The sequence below is a fragment of the Sinohyriopsis cumingii genome, chromosome 9, assembly GCF_028554795.1.
Source record: "Sinohyriopsis cumingii isolate HCF-2022 chromosome 9, ASM2855479v2, whole genome shotgun sequence".
Taxonomy (NCBI): Eukaryota; Metazoa; Mollusca; class Bivalvia; order Unionida; family Unionidae; genus Sinohyriopsis; species Sinohyriopsis cumingii.
In genome coordinates, this window is record NC_142969.1 from 53549362 (window position 1) to 53567104 (window position 17743).

Here is a 17743-nt window from a genome sequence, read left to right on the forward strand (position 1 = left end):
GTAGTGCTTAACTGCGTTTTCAGTTTCAACAAGATACTTTACATTTCACCTGCTTGTGTAAACAATAGGAGGCATAGCAACTCAAGCCTAGCAGACGAGAGCAGGAGAAAAGGAAACCTGATCTCCCCTTTGAGCCACTAGGCTGTAGTTTAGTTATTTTCATAGTGCAGTAACCAAGTATAATAAGCTTTATGAAAAATGGCGTTCTTTGGACTTTCACAACTGGGATATCAGCACACGATCAGGGAAGGCTCGGCAAGATCCAAGGCTGATCCTTTGAGGTCTAAGACTCAACTAGGGTTTATTGCGTTACCGCCACTCTCGGACAAAAACCCTCCGAAAAAGTCCATCGTTCCGATAGATCAAAAGTCAGGTTATGGACCAGGACCGCAAGGATCGTATGTTGAACATACAAGGATGAGGGCAAAACATATCAGAAATCCAAAAGGTAGTGACCAAAAAAAAATGTATTCATTCATCCATTATATATTTTAATTCACTCGTTCATAATGTTTTCAAACAGTTCCTGTGTTACCAGGTTGTGTTTTAGAAGTATATCTAAATTCTAATCTGCATGATGTTCCTGGCAAATAGCGACTGTTTCTTTACACACGTTTTAACTGCTGGATTGAGTTTTAGAACTAAAAAAAGCGAATTATTTCTTTGCATCATACAAAATATAGCATTCTCTTCTTGACAGAGAGTCTACCTCCAAATTATTTTCAGTACCTGGGCTGTCCTTTGATAGATAATATTTAGGCCCGAACTTAAATGATGCTCTGAGACAGAGACATGATTTAAGAGAGATCATTATAATAAGGTCAAATAAAAAGGTGTGGTTCTAGTTACATTCAACAAGAACATGGGGTAGGCAGCAGCTCTGTATAAACTTTTCGGGGAAGTGCTTTTTTTGGTATGGGCAGATTTAAACGAAGCAAAATCTTAAAAATAAATGCCATTTGCATCCTGCTTTAACTTTTACTGTAGTTACATAGATTTGTTAATTGTTTTTCTCAGAAATTTGTTTTCCCAAAACAATATATGGGGTATGCAGACAAAAAAAGCCAATCAGGTAACCAAAACCATGTATACTTTTATATTTGGCCTAGCTAAGAGACCTTGTTCTGGCTGAAGAATCGAAAATGCAATTTTATTCATGTTCCTACAGTAAGCCAATCCATCCACATCTATCCGTCCATCCATCCATCCATCCATCCATCCGAGCATTTAAGGTATTCCACTTCTGTAAAACCAACACTACTGTGCAGCTCAGAATGACATAATATCCTGATGCAGGGCTCAGATGGGTGATAAAGTGACTAGTATTCTCATACCATCCTGTAAGTACCCCTGCATACCAATTTTAAAAACAGAAGGCATCAGGAATATGAAAAATGCACAAAACTTTGTTGTTTCATTGATTTACTTATAAGTTATAACCTGATTATCGCCGGGGGTCCCAAACACTGTCAGCTTGTTGATGTTTCAAATCAAATCACGCTTCTTTAGCAACACAGTTGCCATATTTGCTTGGACTAGTCTATGTTTTAAGTAACAGATGTGATGTAGTCAACCATCTTTGAAAATCTCAATAATTCCTCACATTTTGTATTTACATTTCTTTGACCACATATATACAAAGATTTCTTCCTTTTTATTTCTTCAGTTTAATTTATAAATATTAAACTAGACATTGCAAATATTGGAGACAGGTGACAGACTATTTACTGAAATGGACTCTTTTAGAAACCAGAAATGACAGTGAACAGTCTGTTTGCTTGTTCACATTGTGAACTTACATTTTGTGTTGAAATGCCAATAAAATGATGGTGTTAGAACCCCTTGGTAACAAAAGGTTAGAAATTATAAATCAATGAAGAAATTACTATGTCTTGTGCATTTTGTTTTATCTTGATACTTTTTGTTTTTAAAATTGGTCAGGAGGTAGAAACAAATGGGAGGGTATGCAAAAACTATAGGGTCACATTTTTGGTCTAGAGGTTGCCTCTTTAATACATAGAATGATTGCCATTTCACCTAAAAATATAGTGATGACCCTGATGTACCCTGTATGGGTTTTAATGCATGAATTAATATACTCAAGGGTCCTAGTATTCAGAAAATTTACAGCTGGGACCCACCTAGCAGACAAACAGCTTAACAATCAGATGTAATTAATTAGTTTGCTCATGAACATTATTACCATATTGATCCATTGCATAATAATCCACTGATTTGTAGGGGTTATTTTATGTGGCAATACAACCTGCTGAGATGGGATTAATGAAGTAGAAACAATAAACCCTAATTGCCTTATTCTAAAAGACAAGAATTTGAAATGTCCACAGGAACAGCCATATACATTTCTAAAGTTATTTGTAGGGTAATGTGCAAGAAATTTCAAGTAGGACAGCTTCATTTTTTATCAGAATCAACACTTCAAACAAGTGACAAAATTAGGTACAAAGGAAACTACTCAATGACAAGCTTACAAACAATCACCGTTAACAAGGATTTTTGAAACTTTTTACAAATTGTCAAGAAATGGCTCAATTTGTAATTTATGTGCAGTGTCGATACACAAGTGATTCATTACGCAAGGAATATTCAAATTTGGTGACGTAATTAAAATGCACCCATTAACTCATTAACCCCTGGAGGTTTTTGTCATTTTCGCCTGAAATGCTAGTAGGAAACACGTTTTGGTGGCTATTTCTGAAAACATCCTAATACACTGGCTTCCAAGAGATTTTCCATTAGCCTAATGCCTAGTTGTGTTCAAAACGTCGTTTTCCATTGGCTAGTTTGCTTGCGCATGAGCAGAAGGGTCAAAGTTGGAGTTCTTTTTTCTTTTTGCTTAAATAAACATGACACAGTACTCTTTGAATCCATCATATTAAACCTTTTCACTTGCATTGTATTATATGTCCTGTTTAGAAAAATAATGCCAAGATTTTTTAAATTGTTTTGTTTATTGCAGGAATATGAGCTCACGTGTTAATTTTATTACATCATCAAAAGTCAGCTGTTTTTCGGTGTCATGCTTTTTATGTTTTTAAATGATTATTACCTGAACTTTTCCAGTGGAACCTTTAAATAATTTCTTTGGTGGCAAGTGCAAGGCTGCAAATAAGTCTGTTTTTGCTGAAGTCTTGCATGTTTCAGCTACAATGTATAAGCACATACAACAGTGGCTTGGCAATTGAGGTTTCTCATCACATAAACATCTCAAAGGGCCATGGATGTTTAAAACCGATGAGAGTAATGGGGAAGGTCAAGAACTTGAGGATGTTTTTACAAAACCTGCAGTCAAGAAGTCCATTAAAGTTTGTTTAAGAAAAAAGTGAATGCAGTATGCTGTGTTGCTTAAAAATCAAATGAAAAAGGTGAATATGGTCATTTGTTTATTCTTGTAATGTAAAGTCACTGAGAACTGACGTAGTTGTAGCATCACAAACAATCACAATCAGCACTGTTTTCATTTACCTTAGAATTTCATTCTTTTATCATATTTCTAAATGTTTCACAGTGAATGAGCATTGGTAATCAGATAACTTTTTTATTGATTACACCACAATACACACATATTGTTATGAACTATTCCCAGGAGTAAAAGGCTTGGTTATTGGGACTCCTATTTTAGAGCTGGTATTCAAAATTTTTTAAATGGAAGTCCTGGACTGCATTTTTTAAATCCTATGGAGAACTCTGAGCATGTATTCAGCCATTCTTGTTAGTGCTTTGGAGGTAAGCAGGCTTAAGAGTGACAATTGTACAATGAAAAATTGTCAGGTAACTGCATGCCATTGAAAGGAAACCCGGAAATATAACCTTAATGTCAAAAATGAAGATACATTTGTCATCTTTGTGCTGGATTTGTATTATATTACCAGATCTTCATTAACCTATCACAATTTTCCCTCATTATAACACTGTCCATAATGAGATCTGTAACCTTATTATGAAGTATGTGATACATATAATTTTGCTACTGCTTAATGAAATGGGATCAATGACCATATCTGCCTTATAACAAAAGTATTGTTACAATGAAGGGCCTATAGTGAGGGAGTGCCATACTTTTTCAAACCAGATCTGTTACTTAGCATTTGTACCATAAAAAAGGATTGTTCTATATACCCTAAATTATTTAGACATCAAAGAAGATCTGTTTCAGCTTGTATTCAGTTTACTATGTGTACAATATTTACATGGGGAACTTAAGTGTTTGCTTTATAATTCACATTACAGCCTTTTATTCTTTATCATAAGTAAAATTAAGATGAATTTTGGTATCATTCATCAAGTATGAGTAAGTTCAAGTATGTTGACCTGAAATAAAAGAATTATATTTTATTCAAAGTAATACTGCCTATGCTTAAGAAGTGCATGCCCATCTTGTAGGTCACACTTGCAGAACATTTTTTGATCATCACATGCCTTGCAGAAGAGAAGCAACTGATAAAATATACATATTCTTAGCGCTGATATCGCATGGTCACTTAATGGTTTGGGTTATATCAGCCTTGAAACAAATATAACATATGCTTCAATCATTGCAACCATCTGAGGACCAGTACACCTCTGAAGTCGAGGGATCACAGCTTAGACAAAGGGAGCTTACTCTTCTGGCATGTATGGTACATTACAGGATGTTTATGATACCTTGGAGTGTACTTATTATGTTCAGTAATCTCATTAAATTTATATAGATAACTATTTTGTAAACACTATATGGTTATAATATTGAAAGTGGTATTCTAGATACTATGCAAGACAAAAAAATATTTGTATGGAAAATATATTCCTGTTTTCATAACTTCATTGATGGTATACATAACTTTCCTGCCAGTTTATACTCTTAATGAATATCAGATTGAGGTAGAAAAATTCTAACCAAAACATTCAAATTTTGTTTCATTTCAATGTGATGAAATAAACATGTAAATGTTTCTGTGCTGGACATACATGCACGTACAATGTATATCAAATATTGAAAACCTTGTGTGGTTTTCTGCCATAATATCTCATGTGGATGAATTTATTTTCATAATTGTATTAAAACTCATTTTTTATGGGTTTATATTTGGTTCATTGTCAGTACTGTTATTAAAATATGTCAGCTTTTGATTTCAAGGTTCAATATGCAAAATGCATATATAAAATATTTTTATAAGTGACTCTGTTCATCATTGCATTGTAATTACACATAATTGTTTTCTTTGTGAAGTAAATTTTATATGTCTGATAGAGCTGATAATTCAGTTTAAAAAAAGCCTTTAATTATTTTTAAAAAAAGCAATCATAGTTTATTTATCAGTGGTTTATCTGTAATAATGGGGTTAACTATACTGTGAAACGATCAACATGTATGGAACTACTCTTTGTTGAGGCCAATTCTGTGCAGTTAATCTCCCTTATTGAATTAAAGGCAATAAAATTCAAAGTTAGAAAAATTTTCAGCAACTGGCCTGTATATCTTTTCTTTTATTCTGGTAATTTTTTTTTTATTTCTATATTTTTACATTATTTGTAAAGTTACAGAAATAGGTTGATACTGATTATTGTCTGTCCATTTCTCAGTGAGCCAACTGACAGTATAACCACTTTTCCTCCTAAACCACTGGTTTTAAATTCACCAAGTTTGGTACACTGCTTTCCATCTGTACAAGTGGTAAGATTTGGGGAGAGGTAAAAGGTCAGATATAACTAATGCTATTTCATCGACATTTTTTAATATTTTTGCATTAAACTTTATATGTCCATTCTTAAGAGGAGGTCGCATAAAACTTAACAGGTTTATGATTACAGCCTCTTGATCATGGGTTTGGATTTAGTAAAAATTAAAAATTAAAAGCCTGGGTATCTGCAATTGTCACAGTGCAGCCATTGTATTAACTTCATTGTTGCCTTTGAGATAACCATCTGCAAGAAGTATATATAACTTGATGGTGATATATCTTCCATTGAAATCAATATCTTTGCTAATTAGTTTTATATATTTCTTTAATTGTTGAAAATCACATTGCATTATACATATTGCTGCAATAATTGCTGCATTATTCACCTGATGTGAAAGTATGTTTTCTCAGATGAAAACATGTATGGTTAAAGGGAGAACACAGACTACTGTCTTGAAGTTTACAGAACTTGTTCTGTATTCCAGTATTTTCTGATATCAGATCAACCAGTACATGATTATTTAGCTGGTATATAGTTAATAATGTACGACATTGCACACATGGATAATCTTCAGGTAAACAGAGCCCAAGAAAGGTATTGTACCAGTGTCAATATTTGAATTATCCAGGTATTTATTATGCTCAGTAGTTTTGTTACTATTTCTTTCCCGTCCTATAAATTAGGCACTGGAAGTTTACTGATAAAGGTTACCTGTAATAATCATTTTTCATTGTAAAATTATGTTATTAATCATGTCAGGTACTGAATAAGTACCTATTATAAATGTAGGTATGTTTACTTAAAAATCATTTTTGATTGTGACATTATATACAGTATAGCCTGTCTTGAAAGACCACCCCCTTCTGCCAAATAATTATGGTCTCTCAAGACAGGTGGTCTCACATAACAGTGGTCTTTCAAGGCAGGTTTTACTGTAGTATGGATCATGTCGGGTAATAATCAAGTACATATGATGCAATGTAGGTATGTTTTAACAGTATTTGTCACACTTCAGTTTTACATGAACAGCGTACCATGATATGATATTAAACACAATCTTAGCTTTCATGTGACAACCAGCATCAAATGGTGTGTATTAGTTTTGGTCCTCCTCTATGGGGATTCAAGCTTTATGAGGTTTAACACCAATTTTCAGCACATGCTATGTTATACATGGTGGCCAGTATATTTGGTGGAGAAAGAACCCAAGAAGAACCTCTAAGCAACATGAAGATAATGGCAAGCTTTCTCACATACCCAATTTGGTCGGGCCAAGATTTGAACTCATGCTGATGGGTGAGATGTGCAAATGATCTGTCAAGGCAAATGCCTTAGGCCACTCCGCCACCAGGACCACTGGGGTCTGAAGAAACCTGTGAAATTTCATATTTACAAAAATGGCAATTAGAGTGACATATTTTATCATTTCTTGACCAAACTTTATACATGCAGTCAAAAGAAGGTGGACACATACCAGTATGCATTGGATTGGATATTTTAAAAAAAACAGTTATAACAATTGTGATTAAAGTAGCCCTTGATTCACATGCAGATCTTGGTCTGTCATAAACAGCACCATGGCTCCCTCAATAGTGCTAATTTCCAGTCAGATGTACATGTACTTACCTTGAAAAAGTCTACCAGTAAATATCTTTTTTTCTGGATATTTAAGTTATTTATACAATTGGTTTTTTTTAAATTATTTTACAACCTAGTTTTAAATATGTCATTTGATTACCACAAAGCCAAAAGTTATGAATATTCACCTTTTTACATTTTATTGGTCAACAGAATTCACAGAGTTTGATTAAATTAGATGAAAAAATATATATCTCATCAAGGTCTCCAATTTATTTCCAAGGGTCATCTGTCCAAAACTTCCAAAGCTGAAAAAACACTTTAACCAACAGCCTTGAGATCCACAGATGATATGAATTTTGGAACAATGATTACCTAGCATAAGAATATATATGAATGAAATCAAGTGCTCACTTAAATAGACACAAACATATTTCTATCACATATCCTCTACACATTGATGTTTTTATATAAATTATGTACATGCAATGGAAAGATTTATGGTAAGATGGTAAATAAAATAAATGCAGAATCATAATAAGGTTAGTCAATGCCCTGCATTGATTAGTTTTACTACTGGTATACAATCCTTTTTTATTTTCATGGTATCTGTAATAATATTTTAGCGCACATGCAGTTGTTCATTTTCACTATGTTAATTTTTGTATTAATTATCATTTGACACATCTTGCTATGATTTTCTTTATTACTGAAATGTGTTAATTGAAAAATATTAAAAGTAGAGTGTTTGAAAAATCATGTACTAACCCTGAAAGGGTTAACAAGATACTTTTTTTTCATTCTTCGTTCTTGGTCTAGTTTTTTTCTCACATTTTATCAGCATGTGTTTGTGTGTGTGATTTGGATTTTTAGCGTATCTTGAGAAAACTTTCAGTCATATCACTATGTGGCAGTTTATAGTGATGTCTAGCACTAGGGAATCATACTGCAGACATGTAACATCATGTCCCACCCAGTCACATTATCCTGACACCAGGCCAACCAGTCCTTACACTAGCCTCTTAATGCTGAGCTCCAAGTGAGGCAGTTATTATTACCATTTTTATAAATCTTTGGGATGACTCAGCCGGAGTTCAAACCTGAGGTGAACACTAATTACAGGCAACTGGAGCGGTCACATTTTATCAGTGATCGAGTTCAAAAACTTCATTAAGATTATTATAGGGGTGTAATTGTTACCAAAGATATTTATATAACAATCCAGGCTTTATTAAATGCTAATGATATATCTAACCATATCAAAGCTGAATTATTACTGAGAGAAAAAACAAAATTTGTGTAATTGAGTATATTATGTAATGAAATTGGTACCTGTATTGCAAAGGTAAAGTATTGAAACAGTGTCATTTTATAAATACATTTATGTGGGGTCATCTTTCACATCAAAACTGAGTTGGACACAAGCTACGGTATGTTGGGTATGAAGATTTAAAAACAGCTTTGAGAATTTTCAGATATACCAAACAGTTTGATCAGTTACTTTTTTTTTTATTTGGTGCTATGGTAAGACCAATTTTATGTTATCAATCTGAACTTTTGGGATTCAAATATTCATGAAAGTTTAAAGCTGTTCATCATATATTTTGCAAAAATATGTGAATGTACCTTATACTTGTACTGTAAATAATGTGTTCATTGTTGATGAACATGATATGATTAGAGGTGTAAAATAATGGACAAAAATGTATGCATTCAGCAATGATAATATCCTTATAAATGGTAAAGTATAATAAAGAAGTTGGATGGCACTGACAAGTATACTTTTCTAATGGTTTTTGTTACTTGTTGATATCCTGAGAAACGACGATGTAACTAGTTTTGTAATATTATTAAAACAATGTTTAATAGATTTATCAATTAAGAATTTCAGCTATCAGAAGATATTTTGATTGTACCAAACATGTATATTACATTCAGTGTAAGTTGTTAATGAAAACAGAAAAATATTTTACATTAGCAGGGTTCTCAGCAGAGTTTCAGGATGTGCAGTCCTGGACTCCTCACTCATGGAACTCAGGAGTCCCCAGCCTATTTCTAACAGGCCCTCACATGAATTCAGGAGTCCCTTACTCTCAGTAGGATAGAAAGGAAAATGAAAAAGTATATTATTATGTATTTTCTAACATATCTGGACTGAATTCTTGACCAGCCTATATCACACTAGAAAGAAAATATTTTTCAGAATCTGGAATGTTAAATTAAAACATTATACATGTAAATTTAACATTTTTACACCTACAATAACACTAAAGACACAAAAAAGAACAAAAGTATCAACAATTATGTTTAATCATAACAATGGTCATTTAGAATGATGTATAAATTTCTCTGCAAGTAAATTGGCATCTCTATTCACATCAAAGAAACTTGAATGAGTAAACACCTGACATTACACAATACATGAAAATAAGTTATGAGCATTAAATGAAAAAAGTAGGAATGAAAAATACACCAAGCAGCATAGTGCAAAAAACTAATAAAATAAAAATGTTAATTAGAAAACAGTGTTAATGCCTTAAGTGTGGTCCATAGGAATAAAGGTGGGACATGACATGGGCCCAATAGAAAAGAGTGTGATTTGGATATTTAACATAGCTTTGATAATTTTTCAGTCATATCGCTATGATGTCTGCAGTGTGGCAGTTTATAGTGATGTCTAGCACTGGGGCATAATGCCGCAGACATATAGCATCATGTCCCACCTAGTCACATTATCCTGACACCAGGCTGACCAGTCCTAACTCTAACCTCTTAATATTGAGCGCATAGCAAGGCACCTGTTAGTACCATTTTTATAAGTCTTTTTATGACTCAGCCAGGTTTTGAACCCATGTCCTCCAGCATCCGAGGTGGATGCTGTAACCACTAGGCCACCAGAGCAGTGTAGAAAAGATGAATTGAACTTGATACATGTATGGTACCTCATAAGTTAGAGAGTGTAGATGTGAAAGATCATTTAGGTATTGATTCTCAATTATAATCAAAGGGAACTTTCACCTGTTGTTTACTTTTGTTGACATAGGTGTCATTTTCTTCACAAATACAGTGTATGTTTCCCAAAAAATGAAAACAGAGTTTTTCTGACTCATTTTTACTAGTTGATGTACTTTTGAATAGAACATCAGTTAATTTGAAATCATGTCACAGTAGTTTTTATTGCGGTAGTCTTTTTCACAAGATGATTACAGTGATGCAGATTAAGCTAATTAATTGTCAATTAGTCACACTAGCTTCTTGTATGTTTACTTAAATCTAGCCTTAACTATTATGCAGACTAACAATAGCTGCACAAAATATGAAATGGGGAGTGTCCCTGAGGGAAAATGAGGCACATAATAAGCATTGCAAATAGTGGGAGCAGATGATCTAACAGAAATAAAAAAATTGTCATTTTTTTAAGACATCTTTGCATCAAGATTTCGTTTTTAAAAACATGTATTCAGTCATTTTTGTCACATATTTTCCTTTTGAGTAGATAACTGTTTAGAAGGCAAGCAGTAAACTTAATGACAGTAATTATTAAATGATCGCATCAAAATAAACTATTGATAGGTGAGTGTGTTAAGGGAAACACTGACTTCACTATTTCATGTACAAGTAATGTACAAGTGTAAATGATATTCAGTTTCCTAATATAATATTAACCTACTTTTATTTGCACCAGCAAATATTTATGGTTTCACATTATCAACTGACCCTTCCAGTGGCCTAAGTGGTTAGAATAGCTGCCTTGGATGCGGAAGGTCACAGGTTCGAACCCCCGCCGAGTCATACCAAAGACTTCTAAAAATGGTATTTGCAGCTGCTTCGATTGGCACTCAGCATTAAGAGGTTACTATTAGTACTATAGTCCACCTGTTGTCCGGATACTTTGACTAGGTGGACATTCATGCTAGATGTCTGCAGTATGATGTCTCAGTGTTAGACATCACTACAAACTGCCACACTACAGACATCGTAGCAATATGACTGGAAAATTATTAAAATGGAGTATATGGAAACCATAAAGTATACTGCCAAGTTCGTTATACATTCTGTACTCCCTCATATTAATGATTTCCCTGAGAGCCATAAAGTTTGCTGACTTATGATGAGACTGTCTTATAATGAAGTACACTATACATACAGAAGCCCTACATTATAATGCTGTCATTGGGCGCCATAGTGCACATAGCTTTATAGTGAGACTGCCTTAAAATGAGGTACATTATACATGTACTACTTCCTCATTATAATAACACAGAAGCCTTAAAGTATAGCACCTTATACTGAGGCTGTCTTGTAATGAAGTACATTATACATACAGTACTCTGTGATAATAATGCTGTTTATAAAGTTCACCTTATAGTGAGACTGCCTTGAAATGAAATATATTATGCACTTCATTAGTCCCTTGTTATAATGCTGTGTGTTAGAGCCATATAGTATACTGCCTTGTAGTTACAATGTCTGGTAATGAAGTACATTGTGCATTCAGTATCCCTCATCATAGTGTTGTCTCTGATAGCAGTAGAATACACCACTTTATAGCAAGACTGCATTGTAATGAAACATCCCACCATATGTAAACATTTACAGAAATATGGATAAAACATATTGATTGCTATAATAACTACATGCACATCAGCGTTGTGCAAGTATTAAGATCTGATTTGAGAAGAATTTAATATTTATTTTCAGAGCCACACATGATATATACATTCCCCCTCACTACGACCCAGAACTATGGCTGGTGGTCACAGTATGAGCCACTTAAACAGAACATGCGCTGGGCCTATGTTCCAAGGAGACCCAATATTAACAGTGAAATGACAAGGTTTGGTTTTATCTTGTGATTAGACGTTAACACTCTTTTATTTTGAAGTTTATTATGTTTTATGATCATTAGGTGCTTTTTAACCCTTATCTTTTATCTCAATAAAACACTGCTTTTTTTTAAAGGAAGAAGAAAGAATGTGCATCAAGGGATATAACTCAAATTTTAACTAATCCCAACTACAGTTGCCTTCCTTTATTTTAGTTTCATAGATAGTGATAGTAGTTCAAATAACACATAATTATCTCAATATTAAACTTTCTTTAAAGGTATAAATTTTGCAGAAATGTTTTATCTATAAGTATTCTATGAATCGTTTGAAAGAAAAGAATATTTTGGAGTTTTTTGAGTTTCACAGTGCTTTAAATGCATTGTTGGTTAGATTATGCCAAGGAAATAGTAGCAAAGTACCTTTCCCAAGAACACACCAAGGTACTGGACCCGAGCTGTTCTGGGCAGGTATCGAACTTACTATCCATGAATTACAAGTCCAATACTCTACCCACTGAACTACATAGGCTCCCACAAAAGGAAAAGATAAATCAAAGCAGTATTGGTATTATCATCCAGTGAATAGTAATAATAATAATAATAATAAAGAATTTATTAAGAGAAGGTAACTCAGTTACAGAACTACTCTACCTTGAGGCCTTCTAGCTGTTATGGGAATGTAATCAGTATATTCAAACAAATTATTGATCCTGCTCCGTACATGATATTGTCAGTGATAACCCTCATAGCCATCAGTAATCTTTATGCTTTTTATGTATACATTTACATCAACATTTCTGCTACATTTGTTGAGAAAAAGCAACAGGAATAATTTAATTCATCCCATCTCTGCACGCATATATGCTGAAACTCTGAAAAGATGAAAACCGAACCCAACTATACATGTACCCAAGTCCCCACAAGGATTGACATCTTTATTTGGTTCCAAATTTTTCCTTTTCATTTTAATTTAAGTAAATCAAACTGCGCTACTCTGAGAACAGAAACACATTTTCCATACCAAATTTTAACTTTATGCTGTAATGAATACTATGAAACCGAAACTCACCTTCAGACTTGGAAATGTATTTTACCTGCAAAGTTCCATAAAACATTTATATTTTCAGTCCAAAAATATCATGTAGTCATGTGTGAAAGAAAACACATTGAGCATAGTTTTTATGATTAGCAAATACTGATGTAGGTGTGTCCCATAGTCAGTAACCAGTAATTGTCCAAATGGCTATTGAGATAAAAACAATATGCTGCTTATGCATTGTCACATATTAGGGCTGACATTAGGCTAATCTAAAGTCTTTACATGGTAAAGAAGGATCAGCTTCTAAGGTAAATTGTTAGCTAAATGTTTGTGCATGGAGATGGAAAAAGAGTATTTAAAAGAAATGTAAATTGTTAGGCTAATTTTACATCAAATGTTAAGAAAGAAAATAGATTGTTTCTGTAATTGTTTAACTTAAACGTTTAAACAGGCATGCATGTTCTCACATAATTACATCTTTTTCAAGCCACATAAAAGCACTTTCCCTATTTCACACATGCACACACAAACAAAATTCTCTAATATTTAAATCCAATATCCATGATGATGTGCTGGTACATCACTTCTATGTAACGATAAGCTTCAAGTGGATCGGTGGTTCTTACTGGGGCTTTCCTTTTTCTTCTTCCACAAAGTTATACTGGTCACTATGTATATCCTACTGTGTGCTGAAAAGAGCATTAAACCCACAACAACTACTACTATGTATAAAGATACATTTTCAATACCCTCATTAAACCGAAAACCTCTAAAAACCAAACATTTCATTTGGTTCCAAGTATTTTCACTTTTGAAGGGTTTTACTGTATTGAGAACATGTATGCACACATTCATAATGTAGTGTATGACTGCCTACAATAATACAGGTAGTGATTTGAATCATTTGAATTGATTGTAGTAGTGCACAAATTTCATCACAACTGCAGAGGATTGTTGAATTGCTGGTATTGTTACGAGTCTATGATCTTAAAATAAGTAACAGAAAAGTGTGAAAGGCAACAGGCTTTGCAAAATTCAACAAATAATTTACAAAGTGAAAATGAAAAACAAGAATTACAGACAAAAGGTCTAATAATTTAAAGTCCTGCATAAAATTCAGAAGTCCAGAATAAAGCCAAAAACTAAAGGTAATGATGTGTCTGTGGTAGCTTATAGAGCGTTGATGTGTCAGCAGTCATTTGATTTGAATTCATTATAAATTCCAGTGAATGTCTCTATCCAAGAATTTTATCGAGCACTTTTGTATTTCCAGAGAAAATAATCACTTGAATTCAACAATTTGAAGAAATAAATTTTCAGCCCAAAAAATGAAATCTGGACAAAAGATCTGATTTAATCTGAAAGTGCTAGATCTTAAATCACGACTGAAAAATCATCTCAGTTACAAGATTATATAGTTCTGTACTTGATCACAGGTCACACTTAGCATTTTCTAAAACAAAATACGTTACCTAATGGAAAATAACTTTCTATAATGATCCTAATGTTTGCAAAATAAAAACCATAACCTGTATTATGTCAAATATAATAAGAAAATTACAAAACCTAGACCTTGACCCAAATAAACATATTTACTTCTATTAATAATAATACTGATTTTAATCCCATACACATAGAGAATAATTTATCTATGTATTAGTTGTTTACACACAATAAACATTTTAAATAGTCAGTTCGGATCAAGCAGAAATGAACTCAATTTTTTTGACAAGTCCAACATACAATATTACATTACAATAGCATGTAATGAAATTTTAAAAAATATCATGATCACTGGTATAGGTGTCAGCATTAAGATTTTGCACTGAGCTCCATTTCTGCCACACTGTTATGTATTAAGTCAAGAAACTAACCATGCTGACTTATTAGTCAGTTCCAGCTACAAGCAGCATGGACCCTGACCTGCCATCACATAATACACTAACAGAGCAGGGTCTGTGTTGCTTTTTCTTCTGATTGCTTCTAACAGTCTGCATAGACCCAGATCTGCCAGCACTTTATGCAATGACAAATCTGGATTTGTGCAGTTGAACATGACTTATAAGCAAGTATATATGGTAACGTGTATTCACTTGAGTATTATTTGCCGCGGACGAAATGTATGATTTCCAGTATTCAGAACTGGCATTTTCAATGCTAATTTTGCTTTTTGAATAAATTATCAAAAATAATCATGAAGTTTATTTCTTCTTTTCTCAGATATTTTTTATTTTCTTTTTCAGATTTGTTAATGAAATGGCTCTAACAAACAGAGAATTCACCTTGTTTTAAGACTTTCATCAACGTCATAGTGATTAGAAATGAATTTGAATTGGGGGAAAAAACACAAAATGAAAAGTTTTTTAGACTGATTAATCATTTCATTTGTTACTGGTACTTATTCAGAATATAGCAATTAAAACTCAACAACATTATACTTTGTTATAGGGCTGTCATCTTTGAAGTGTGATAGAGATATGTGCACAAGTTTAATTTTGGTTTTACATTTTAGCACAGATTTTTTGGATCAGCCTTTCAGACTTGCTAAGAGATTCTTACTTATTACAGCACTATAGCAGCCCTTAATGATAATGCCATCAATTTTTAAGCCATCCATAAGAGTCCTGAAGTATACCACTTTATAGTGAAACTACCTTATAATGAAGTACAGTTATCATACTCATGTTCTCACTAACTACATATTGAAATGGAATCTCTAACCATCTCAGCTATGTAACATATATGGTGTTATAGTGAAGGGCATAATAATGAGGGAATAGTGCACTTGTAAGAATTAAATGTACATATATATGTTTAGTATGAATTAAGTATATTTTTCATACATTTTTATACACTTTTTGATATGCAGGTGATAATTAGCTTTAATTGATTCTGATTTCATATAAGTATGACACCTTGTTATTGATAATGTGCACATTAAGTTTGATGAGTGTGATGGTGTTATTTGTGCATCTTTTTACAGATATACAGTGATTATAATTGCACACAATGACAGTGGTATGGACATATAGTTTTATCCTTGTCCATCTGTGTGTCTGTACATCTGACACTTTCTCAAGATTTCAGTTTAGTTCATCTCCACATCTATATTCCATAAACATATTTCTGGATTTGTATATTTCTTATTTGTTTGTTTTTCTTTTCATGTTGCCATTTACTCAGATATATTTTATGAATATCGATGAAATCTCCAACTTTGAAGAAAGTTCAAACGCTGCCAAAATTAAGGGAAAAATCATCAATAGTATCAGTGTAATGTTATTTACAGTACAATAGTTCTGAAAACCTTTTTTCTTTATTCTTACTTCATCGCTCAGGCAACATGTTTATTTTATAAATTTAGTTTGAATGTAACTTATAGAGACTTGTACATGAATGCTCATTCAATCTAAAATATTTTGAAATGATTAGCTTCATGGCTGTTCTTTTACTTTTGATGTACCATTAACAAGGGGGCCCCGAGTGGCCTAGTGGTCTAAAGTGCTCTTCATTACGGATCACTGCCATCTCACTTCTGTCTGCGGCGGTTCGAGTCTCGGATTCAGCCAATGTGGGTATGTGAGAAAGCTTGCCAGTAGCTTCTCGTGGGTCGGTGGTTCTTTCCGGGGTTTTCCCAGGTTCTTCCTCCACCATTAATACTGGCCGCCATGTATAGCCTATCATGTGCTGAAAAATGGCGTTAAACCCCACAACAACAACAACAACAACCATTAACAAGTATTATTATTTATAGTATTTAGTATTCTTATGGGTATGTTTTGAAGAAATATGTAACAGTTCATAATGTCATATGGCACCCCAAAATGCTAATTGCCTTCTGTATGTGGTAGCCCAGACCCATCATTCTGGTAGCCCACGAACTGCTTGATTTCTGCATATGGTATCCCAGATCCAGCATGCAGTCTCTGGACTACTTGAATTCTACATTTGATATCACAGATCCTGGTAGCTCATGGGCTGCTTGACTTGTAGATATGATAGCCTAGATGTGGCATTTTGGTAGTCCATGGACTACATTACTTCTGTAAATGGTATCAGAGATCCTCCATTTTGAGATCCTTGCATCACAGGACATCATGACATCATATCACGTTGGTACAGGGCAGTAGTGCCCTCTGGTACAGATATAATTCCTGTAGTAAGGAATAGTATCACAAAGTCATGAGGACATGCATACTTTCTTAAAATAGATCTCATAGTCATCCAATAAAGAACTCAAGAATTTATCATGTCATTTAATAGTATTTGTTAGTAATGTAACAAAAAACAGTGAAAAATATTTGATTCCTAAAGTTTACCATCTGAATAAAACTGGTATAGGGAAAGACTTGTTTTGAAAGACCACCTGTCATCTAAGGCCACATTTTTAATGCTCAGATCAGCTGTTTTATATATAATTTGATAAACTCAAATAAGAGACTATCCATCTAGAGAGATCATTTTTTTGTTCACCAAAAGGGTTTGTCTCCCCTTAAATCAGCTTTTATGGCATCCTGTTCTAATCAAACTCAGAAATGAAGGTGAAAAATTAGTTAAAAGCTAAAGAAAATTCTGATCTTTTCACAAAATACTTGCATTTAATGAAACAGTAAAAA

At 33.3% G+C, this 17743-nt stretch overlaps 1 protein-coding gene across 1 annotated transcript; it reads left to right on the forward strand.

The window, feature by feature from the left end:
• The first annotated feature begins 43 nt into the window (after positions 1-43).
• Positions 44-16264, forward strand: LOC149791827 (sperm microtubule inner protein 11-like). Its single transcript, XM_089970338.1, has 3 exons — positions 44-448; positions 11962-12097; positions 15371-16264. The coding sequence occupies exons 1-3, from the start codon at positions 199-201 to the stop codon at positions 15417-15419; spliced, it is 435 nt and encodes a 144-aa protein (XP_089826464.1). The 5' UTR covers positions 44-198; the 3' UTR covers positions 15420-16264.
• Positions 16265-17743: the final 1479 nt, after the last annotated feature.

Coding starts and splice junctions, on each gene's coding strand:
- LOC149791827 (XM_089970338.1), top strand. CDS start 199: ATGGCGTTCTTTGGACTTTCACAACTGGGATATCAGCACACGATCAGG. Junction 449..11,961: donor ACATATCAGAAATCCAAAAG/GTAGTGACCAAA, acceptor ATTTATTTTCAG/AGCCACACATGATATATACA. Junction 12,098..15,370: donor ATTAACAGTGAAATGACAAG/GTTTGGTTTTAT, acceptor TTTCTTTTTCAG/ATTTGTTAATGAAATGGCTC.